This window comes from Nannobrachium achirus (assembly GCF_963921795.1).
Source record: "Nannobrachium achirus genome assembly, chromosome: 18".
Classification (NCBI taxonomy): Eukaryota; Metazoa; Chordata; class Actinopteri; order Myctophiformes; family Myctophidae; genus Nannobrachium; species Nannobrachium achirus.
This window is the reverse complement of record NC_137825.1, coordinates 31536852-31547433: the sequence shown is the minus strand read 5'-3', so window position 1 is coordinate 31547433 and position 10582 is coordinate 31536852. Positions and strand designations below refer to the sequence as shown.

General features: G+C 43.5%; 1 protein-coding gene across 1 annotated transcript; it reads left to right on the top strand.

Annotated features, from left to right (window-relative positions):
- Positions 1–5612: 5612 nt before the first annotated feature.
- On the top strand, positions 5613–6095 carry LOC308303028 (transmembrane protein 100-like; the record flags this gene model as incomplete). The annotated part of the gene is made up of 1 exon (XM_080747347.1): positions 5613–6095. One exon carries the CDS (start codon positions 5613–5615, stop codon positions 6093–6095), a length of 483 nt encoding a protein of 160 aa, XP_080603473.1.
- Between the last annotated feature and the right edge of the window lie 4487 nt (positions 6096–10582).

The window sequence follows — 10582 nt, the reverse complement described above, 5'->3', positions numbered from 1 at the left end:
GACTCTATGCAGTGGTGCGGGGACCACCAGTGGTCCTTGAGGGGGTTCCAGGTGGTCCCCAGATAAATGATGGAAGAGTTGGTAACCAAATGGACCCTTATACTGTAGATCTTTAACTCTTGAGAGCGTACAATGAAACCATTTTGTTAAATTATTGCCAAACGCCTGCATTATTTACAAGAAGTCTACACACAAATACAGAATGTAGAAGAATTGTTATGATTTGACTTTGATTGGTGGACAAAATATTCTAAGTTTTGGGTCTGGGAGGCTAAATCTCATCAAATGGTGGTCCGAGGCTCAAATGTGGTTGCCGTGATAAGAGTCACACCAAGAGTTACCGTTTGAATTTCCCTATTCAAGTCAATGGGGAAAATGTATTCACTGATAAATGAATGGACATAATGGAGATCTCTGGGTCAGTCCTTGTCCCATTTATGCCCATATATGGAGATCCCAGATGTCATCAACCCTGACGAGCACCAAGAGTTCTACACACATGAGGCATTATTTTGTATAAAATGGTTCTACAGTGAGCTACATGCTCAGATCTACATGCGCATATCTACATTCTCACAACACCTCGCTGCTATTTTCACAATTTCTGCCTCTAATATTTGACACTTTGGCCAATGTTTAATTAGTCATTTGAGAGGCATTAAAAAGTCCTTAAATTGTCACTTTAGAAATGTGCAGTTACCCTCTATACACTTAAACTGTATGCTGTTTTTTTTTACTGTTGAGTGAGAAAACAATGTTGCACATTAAGTTAATCATCTGAGGACCCCCCAAAATAATTTGGGGACCACCCCCTGGGGGTCGTGACCCACAGGTTGAGAACCACGGCTAGTGGACAATATATGGGGCGGCAAAGCTCAGGGGTAGAGAAACCGTTATTAGAGCACAAAGGGTTCCCGAAGGGTTCCCAGTTCGAATCCGGGCTCCCCCTGAGTTAATGTCCTTGAGCAAGACTCTGAACCGCTAGTTGCTCCCGTCGGTGTATGAATGTGTGTGTGAATGGGTGAATGTAATGCACAATCTATGTAAAGCGCCTTGGATAAAAGCGCTACAGTATATAAATGCACCATTTACCAATATGCTTGGCTTTAGTGTCCCTTCCTGTTTGTGGGAGACCCGGGCTGGAGTCCTGTGCGTTCCACTCTCAGGGTGAGATTGTGTGGAAAGCGTGACTGAGCCGTATGGGGAGAGGAGTCGCTTCAGGAAGGACAAAACCTCAGACGGGACAACTCCCTGTATCCAGTGACCACACACATACGCGCTGACGCGCGCACATATACACACGCACCATGTGTCCCCCCGGCAACACCCTGGAACCCAGAGGTTACACAAACACTGACACACACATGCATGCAGCACGACTCGCACATGCATGCACAGCACGACACACACACACACACACACACACACACACACACACACACACACACACACACACACACACACACACACACACCAGCACGGACGGATTCACAGATATACACATACATTACACTCAAACAGCACTGTGGACATGAATGAGAACAACTTGTGAACTGGTGTGCTGCCTGCGTTCATGAAAGAGCCATCATGATGATCAATAGTCACATGTTGCACAGCACAATGAATGCACACACCAAATATGAAGATAGAGAAGATATAATAATATAATAAGGACAACTTCCAATTTTGTCCAGACTCCAGACAATAGATAGACCAACACAGAGGCAGCACCACAGATCATGTTCAACCCAGATTCGGCTCAAACTTATAGGTCAAATTCATTCTCCTGCTATACCTCTAAAATGTGGAACGCACTACCGAAGGCCTTAAAGGAGTGTAAATCCATAACTTCATTTAAAACCCGCTCTGAAAAACCGGTGGCTGCAACTCGAAATTGGTAACAATAAACCTATAGCCTAACCTTACCCTTCGCATAACCCTTACCTTTTATCAATGTTATATTAGTATGTAAACAAGCCTTGGCTTACTGAGCTTATCCTTTTAGTTGACATTGTACCAACTACCAGCTGTATTGTCATGAAACTGTACCTTTCCCTATTCAAACTTCTAATAAATACTCCAATCAAGCAATAATAACCATAGGAGGTGACAGACAGACACAGACAGACAAAGCCCCCCCCCACCACCACCACCACCACCACCACCTATTTACATAGCCTATTTGTATTTCTTATTTCTGATTGTTAGCCTTTTTTACAACTACTACTGTGTATATTTTCTGTCATTTAATGTCTCAATGAATTGAGTAGGCCTACAAAAGGACCACAATGTAGCCTAAACAAGCCATAGTGGCCTACTTTCTTGGGTTTAAATCCTAAAAGTAGACCTTGCTTGAACTGTAGTTTATACGGTCTTGTTTGTGCTTTTCCTATGCCAACAGCTAATAAAGAATTAAATCAATCAATCTTTAATAGGCTACTTGCAGGGGTAATAATAAAACAGATTATCAGGCGCCAACTGCTGGCGGAACTGAGCACAACATGCGCGTCCACACACGCACGCGCGCACACACACGCACACACACACACACACACACACACACACACACACACACACACACACACACACACACACACACACACACACACACACACACACTCTTAGCGCGCGCGCGCGCACACACACACACACACACACACACACACACACACACACACACACTGTGCAAGAAGGAAGCCGAACTGATGACAGCCCGCCGCCACACAGTGCAGTGCAACAGACGTCTCTCAGTCAGTGTTGTGATGTAGACAGTCTACTGTAGACAGTGCAGACACGGTGTCAGAGCGCACTGCTCCAAGTTTATCTGGATCTAAACGCAAACACCATGCTGTAAGAGTCGCACGAAACGGAATGGAGATCTTCACCTATTCACGGTAAAATGTTCTTTCTTTTTTTTTTTTTTTTTTTTTTTTTGTTGCTCACTCTCCGTTTAAAAAACATCTTTGGGGCTATCTCAGTCTCACTGGTTATCAAACTTTTACATTTCAAGGTCTCAACTCTGGCGGTGTACAAATGGAACCAAATGGATCCGTTATTTGTACATCGCCAGAGTTATGGATAATGAAAGGGTCTATTTAGAACCCCCAAAAGGAATCCACTTTGAGATGAGATCAACAATACAATGATTTGACTTAAGAAATAAGTTTAACAACTATTCTGCTCGATTTGTTTAGAATTAAAAGGTAGGCTACACCTCATGGCAGCGCAGTAGCCTAATTAATATCTTCACCTGTTGAAAATGTTGTCCACTCCAGTGTAGGCTGACATGACACTATAGTATGGCAATATAAGGAACTTTATTTGTGCAGTAGCCTAGGCCTAATAACTAACACTCATACAGATAATATAGCTGTAATCGCGTATAGCTTACACTATTAGAACCATAGGCTGCATGCATACAACAGAAATTAACTGAAAAGTTGGCAAATGTATTTTTTTTTTACCTCAAGTGTGTGTGTGTGTGTGTGTGTGTGTGTGTGTGTGTGTGTGTGTGTGTGTGTCTTGGTTTTTAAAAAAAAGATTGTTTATAATTGCACCAAAAAGGAATTCATGAAATTGCAAGTATTGCAAAACACTGTGTGTGTGTGTGTGTGTGTGTGTGTGTGTGTGTGTGTGTGTGTGTGTGTGTGTGTGTGTGTGTGTGTGTGTGCGCGCGCATATACGTGCACATGTGTTGGTGGTTAGTGGGTCAGGGAATAAGGGTGGGTCTTTCCAATGTCTCAGTCATGAGACCACCAGACTGTTATGGTTCCCCAGAGAGGAGAGGAAGGGAGAAGAGAAGAGGAGAAGGGAGGAGATGACAGGACAGGAGAAAAGAAGAGGAGAGGAGAGAAAGGGAGGACTGGAGAGGAGGAGGGGAAAGGAGGACTACAGGGGTGTTCAGTAACTCAACTCTCCCCAGGGAATAATCATGCGGCCACACTCACTGCAATGCATCTCCATGACTGTGATTGTCACCCCCAGTTTGATATCGTTGCTGTCAGGCAGAAACCTATTATCTCCATATTTTAACTTTTTATGTTTTTTCGTAAATATAACGCCTATACTTGATCATGCTACAGCGTCACACAAAAGTAGCAGATCTAGAAGCTCGAAACGCTGCGCTTTTTAATCCTGAAAAGGACATAGATATATACTGTATTTTTTAATCTTATTTATGTCTGCCGAGTGCTGACTTTCAAATGATACAATACAGTGAATACCATACAGTGAACAATACAGTGAGATACAGCAAACAAACCCAGATACATTCTGTAAACGTTTATTGAATGTTTATTGAATGTCTCACAAATGAAGCAATTTTGGGGTAAATTGACATTTAATAGAAGAATGGGGGAAATGCTTTCAGTTTGTGTGCATGTGTGTCTGTGCATATCTCTGCAGGTCTCCTGTTTTCATCCTAATCATTCTAGCATGAACACTGGCATATTTCTGTTTCTTGTAATGTTGCCGTCCAGGGAGTATTTAATCCTATGGACTGCTTGGATGTCAGCCAGTTAATGCCTCAAATTGATTCAAGTCACACGCCCTGGAAGTAAGTAGCCTTGGGAAACCCATGGTTCCCGAGCCATGTGGCCCTTAGGTCAGGAGGCTATCTCCTGTTTCCTTAGCGTGAGGCGGCTTGAGGTACAAGTACACCCCCTGGACATGTTGCAACCCTGGATTTAACCCCAACACAACCCTTGATGCTGAGTGCCAAGCAGAGAGAGGCATTGGGTCCCATTTTTATAGTCTTTGGTATGACTACTTGACTTCGGTGCGGACACTTTAACAACGATGCCACTGTGCTGGTCATTAACTGGATCGTTTTTACACACTAGAGGTGTGACGAATAAACGAAAAGAGAAGAGCAATTCCTGATGAAGATCGATGAGATCGTGTTCAAAACGTTGAGCAGCATAAAAAAATTAGCTTAGACCCAGTGTGCAGACTCAATTGTTTTTCATTGTTGATCTGCCATTTGTCCAGAGCCTGGACTTTTGATTAGGATGTGCATGCACTTTTTTCTAGTATTTTGCTATTCATATAGTTGATGCCACATTCAATGCCTTTATTCGCTGTGAAAAATGAAGGTGTGCTTTATTCATGGGTTGCATTTGTAGTCCTACACCAGCCATTTTGAGGACCAACACAGGTGTTTTGATTAACGTAGAACATTGGTTCTATGCCAATCAGACAAATTGAACACCTGTGTTGGTCCTCAATATGGCCGGTTTAGGACTACAAATGCAACCCATGAATAGGGTGCATAAGAGAGTGACATGTATTTTGTTCTGGTTCCTCACGACACTGTAGTAGCATCAATCATAATTATACAGTAATTCTGATCAAATGTATTCCAAATGAGAACCCATACTTTATTGCTAAATATTCATGTTGCAAGGATGTTCTCATGACACAGACAACAGTTACATAAAGTAACTGTTGTCTGTGTCTATGCAAATTAAGGAGGTTTAGGCACAGAATCATATTTGTGAAATAATGACACATCAACAATGACTACATCTACCAACAGCTCTACTCTCTCTGAACTTCCAGATAGCCGCCACCTTGACCGGGCTGTCACACCTCATGACATCGCCGCCACCGGCATGGCCCACCTCTTCCTCGCCACCAGCAAGATGGCCACTCCCGACGACGCCCACAGCAAGACCATCTCCAGGATGCCCACGAAGAGCACCATGAAACCACCGCCGTCGTCGTCGCTGCTCCGGCCACCCGCCGCCGACAAGAAGACGGGGACGCCCGTCGGCAGGGACAAGGACATGTCCGCCGTGGTCCTCATCAACGAGGCCGGGCTGGTGGCGGCGACCGGCGGCGCCGAGGTGTCGTGCTACCGCTGCACCGTGCCATTCGGCGTGGTGGTGCTGGTAACCGGCGTGGTGGTGACGGCCGTGGCCTACGCCTTCAACTCCCACGGCTCCACCATCTCCGTGCTTGGCCTGGCCATGCTGTCTATGGGCCTGGGCCTGCTTGCCGCCAGCGCCCTTTGCTGGCGGCTACGGCGGAGCCGGAAACAACAGCAGCGGGACACACGCCGGGAGAGTCAGACGGCGCTCATCGTGGACGCGTGACGAAGGAGACCGAATGGGACCCAGCCAGGGGACGTTGTCTGGAAGGTGGAGAGACCGCATGACACCAGCAGGGTTGGGATCCTTTAGGATTTGAAAGATTTGTTTTTTGGGGGCTTTTATGCCTTCACTGACAGGACAGCAGACCGACAGGAAATGGGGGGAGAGACGGGAGCAACACGCGGCAAAGGTCGCCCGAATCGGGTATCGAATCGGCGACGCCGTCAAGCATCCACGCCCACGTGGCAACGCCCAAGTGGCATGTGCCTGGACCAGTAGGCCAGCGGGCGCCCCGGGATCCTTGAAATTAAAACGTTTGAGCACCACCGTTATTGTAATTGTATAACAGATGTATACCAGCTTTGACACAAATTGACAGTGTGGTCAGAGGTTCCAAAAATGGGACGGAACCCATTCCGGTTCCTCAATGTTGAATCCGATTCCTCCGGTTCCAGTTCCGGATCCCAACCTTAGACACCAGACACGCATCCTCCTGTTCCACAACGTGCCATTGAGCAGAACACTGAGGCCCCGTTGAAGCTCTCTCATTGTACAGATGAAACCTCAAAAGAACCTCACTAAGAAGGACAATTCAGGATAAGACATAAATCTCTTAGGTCGGGTTCACACATTTAAGGCACATGCCTTGTGCTTTACCTAGGGGGAGGCAGGCGGTAAAGCACCGTCCAATTCATTCCTTATGGAAGTCACATGTTTTGACGAGGCAAGCTTACTCTGTGACTTAGGGACAACCTTAAGGAAAGCTTAGAGCAAGCTTGCCTCATCAAAACCTGTGACTTCCATAGGGAATGAACTGGACGGTGCTTTACCCCCGCCTTCCCCTAGGTAAAGCATAAAGCATGTGCCTTAAATATGTGAACCCTGCCTTACACAATTTTGGAAATTTGCTTTCAAATGTAGGAAAGGAATAGTCCTCATCTTTTCTTTTTTTTGCAGATTCAGTAGCTTACACCTATCATATTCTGCCAGAGACTTCCTTTTAACCAAACTAAGCTGAAGGAACAGACCTTTGTATAACATGCAGGTATAAATCAGACGTCACACGAGCCGTGTGTGTGGAATAGTTTTTTTCTGAGGAACACAAAGTCCAGTCTGCTCAGGTGAACTACTATAATCCATAAAGTGGAACCGGCTGACACACTGTAGCGCAGTGGTTCTCAAAGTGAGGTCCAGGGACTCTCAAGGTTCCTTGAGGGGGTTCTAAATCGACCCCTACCAGTCTGTAACTCTGACAGTGTACATTGGTTCCATTTGTACACTGTCAGAGTTACGGTAGTCTCGCAAGCCAGACTGTTGCCTCCCATCGTGCCTCCGTCATACAGTCTGGAGCAAGGAAGATCTGCAAATGATCAAATGATAAAAATGTGAAGAGAGATCCCCACTTCCGTTTTGTATTTACAGTCACGCAAATTTAAATATAAATATAAATCATCTAAGCATATATAGCTTGCTACTTGGCAGAAATGGAAAAAAAGTAAGATATTTTTAAATATGTTTTCTTGAATGGAAATGACGAACAAGATGACAGTTACCTGCCTCGACTATATTGTACTGTAGCATTCGGAGATTGTGGAATAGTTGTCTAGCTATGTGAGGCTAAAGTTAAGGGGGGGGTCCTTGCAATATAAAAATTTGAGATCCACTGCATAGCATATTGATCAGTGGAGTCTCTGGGCTTGGTCCAAAACTGAACAATGGACTTTGAATGAATTCTGTTTTGTCACGTGATGTTATCTGTGACTGATGCTGCTAATAAGATTGGTATCCCAAATGGACTTTTATATTGTTGTTTTTATAGGTACTCTATAGCTGTTTAGCTGTTAAGGGTAGGGTAAGCGATATTCCTTAGTTAAATAACTGTTAAATAACTATATATTCTGATAGTAATAACTGACATACAGAGTGTTAAGTAACAGGGGTCTCTCCATCTCGCCAGCTCTTTAATAAACAGAAAATGCATTTTCAGGTCAGGGTATCAATGTTATCCAATCAGGAGAGAGAACTCATACAGGATACAGGATAAACAAGTGAAATTGGAACTGGAATAATATAAAATGAAAGCTGATAAATGAGTACTCTCTCCCTATTGGTTGAACATTTGCAACACACTTGAAATTGTAGTTTCTGATAATTAAAGTGCTGCAGAGATGGGGAGACTCCCGTTACTGCACAAACACTATTGTGATCATTGCTATAGAGTCTATAGAAATGTTTACTATCACAATAGTGCTTTAACTTTTTAACAAAAACAAAAAACATTTTGTTTTGACCAAAAAAGATCTCTTACCCTACTTTTAATCGGGTTAGGGACAAAAGACTTTTCAGTCTCTCTCAAATCTGATATGCATGCCACTTTGTTTTAAAACTAGTGCACTATGTTTAAAAGTAACGTACTGTGTATTTCACGCTGTATGCAACCTCCTGTATAAATGTGTATGACTGTATGTGAACATTAAGCTGTAGCTATCGGAACATTCTGATTCAACTGTACAATACTGCGAGATAATCTGAAACATTTCCACACTTCCACTTGCCATTTCCTTCTGACTCAGCACTATTTATTACATGTCCATGGAAAGTATAATTGTCCTATTAAAATGTATGTAAAGATGAGTTAACAGCTTTCGCCATTTCTGTTTTGAGCTCAAAAGCGTTCAACAAATATAAAAAAAGAAAGCAAAATCAAATTCAATTCTTTTTTTCTGTAGCAGATCTACATGCTCACATTGTGTCACAGCGTGTGTGATTGTAGATCGGCTATTTCTCCTGCGCAACATTGTCGTTTGACAACGCAAGGAATACGCGTAGTGGTGGCTTAATAATTAATCAGTCAAATATTGATTGATTGATTGACTGTTCATTAGGTATAAAATAGTACAATTATGTATTGTTCATGTTATTGGGTAATATGAAAAACACATAATTCAACACTTTATTTCACTGGTTCTCAACGTAGGGTCGTCGTAGTCCAAACAGACCATTATCTAACTCAGAGAGTATACAGACCCATATGAGTCCATTCGGTTCCATCTGTACACTCTGAGTTAAATGAGAATTTTACAATGGGAGTACGTGGATCCGTAAGGGGTTTATTTGGTTCCATATCTCCAGTCTCAGAGCTTACAGACCCGTAAGAGTACACATTTGGACCTCTGGTTGGTTCCTGAACCCACCATTGAGAAGCAGATGCTTAATGGTGGTTGCTGATGGAAGACGCAGGCCGCGGTGTCATGTTTCTGACACACACTGTAGTGATGTCACGGCTTGGACGGTATTTATAGACACTTTCACGTTGCCACGCCGACCTCATCATAATAAAAACAGGGTGATGTTGCATCACTGTAAGAGTGTGCGTGTTGTGTGTGTGTGTGTGTGTGTGTGTGCGTGCGTGTGTGTGTGGGGTGGGGGGGTAACAACGTGTTCTTCTCACATGGAACAGGCAAAGAGCATCTAGAGCAGGGGAGGGCAATTTTTTCCATGGGGCCACATGAACAACAGAAAATATTGTGGAGGGCTGAAAGGCAGTGCTCCCCGCAAACTAAACACACAGCTTTACCTCCGACTTCAGTAAATAAATACTTAAGCATTCAAATGTTTGTTGAAAACCCGGCATTCGGCATCGACCTTTCTTTTTTTAGCCACTTTAGCCATTTTTGATGGGTAAAGGTCGTCTTGACTTGTGACCAGTCTGACCACCTGCTTGTTATTGAGAGAATTTCCAATGATCACGCACACATGCTGATGTACGCATTGCGTCCATATGCGTGAATAAAAAAACTTCAAAATAAAATAAATTCAGCTTTAGTCCATGCATGTAAAATTGCAGGTAAAATTTTAAAATGTGTTTATTTTGTAATTTGCCATTAACCCTACAAGGGCAGGTCAGAGTGAACCAAAGGGCCGCATACGGCCCCTGGGCCGCACAATGCCCAGGTCTGATCTAGAGTATGACTGAGAGAGATTGCGAAACAGACAGACAGACATTAAGAAATACTGCAGGGCGGCAGCCAAATCTTTGTGTAATAAGGACTTTTTAAATTTTATTTGTTACTTTAACCACTTGAACTTTCGCAACCCTATTCTGGGGGGAACATAAGCCGAAAATAGCCGATCTACAAGGTGTAGATGCTGTATATAGAGAGAGTAGAATGATGGTCTGAAGAAAGTAAGAGAAAAAAAGGCGAAGAGAGGGAAGAAAGGAAGGAGGGAAAGGACAAATAAGAGGTATAGAGATAGAGAAAAGAAAAAACAAAGGAGCATGCAGAGGGAGAGGTAGAGTTGCGTCACAGCTCTGTCTATAAGCGGTGCATACACACAACAACAGAATGTGTAGTGACTGACGTGCATGTGTTTGAAAGCTGAAATAGACACAGTGAAACAGTAGACAAATGTTGTGACATGCAAGGCACTCCACAGAACATGTTCTGTGGACAGAACAGTGCACAAAGATTTTGTAACCACACATTATT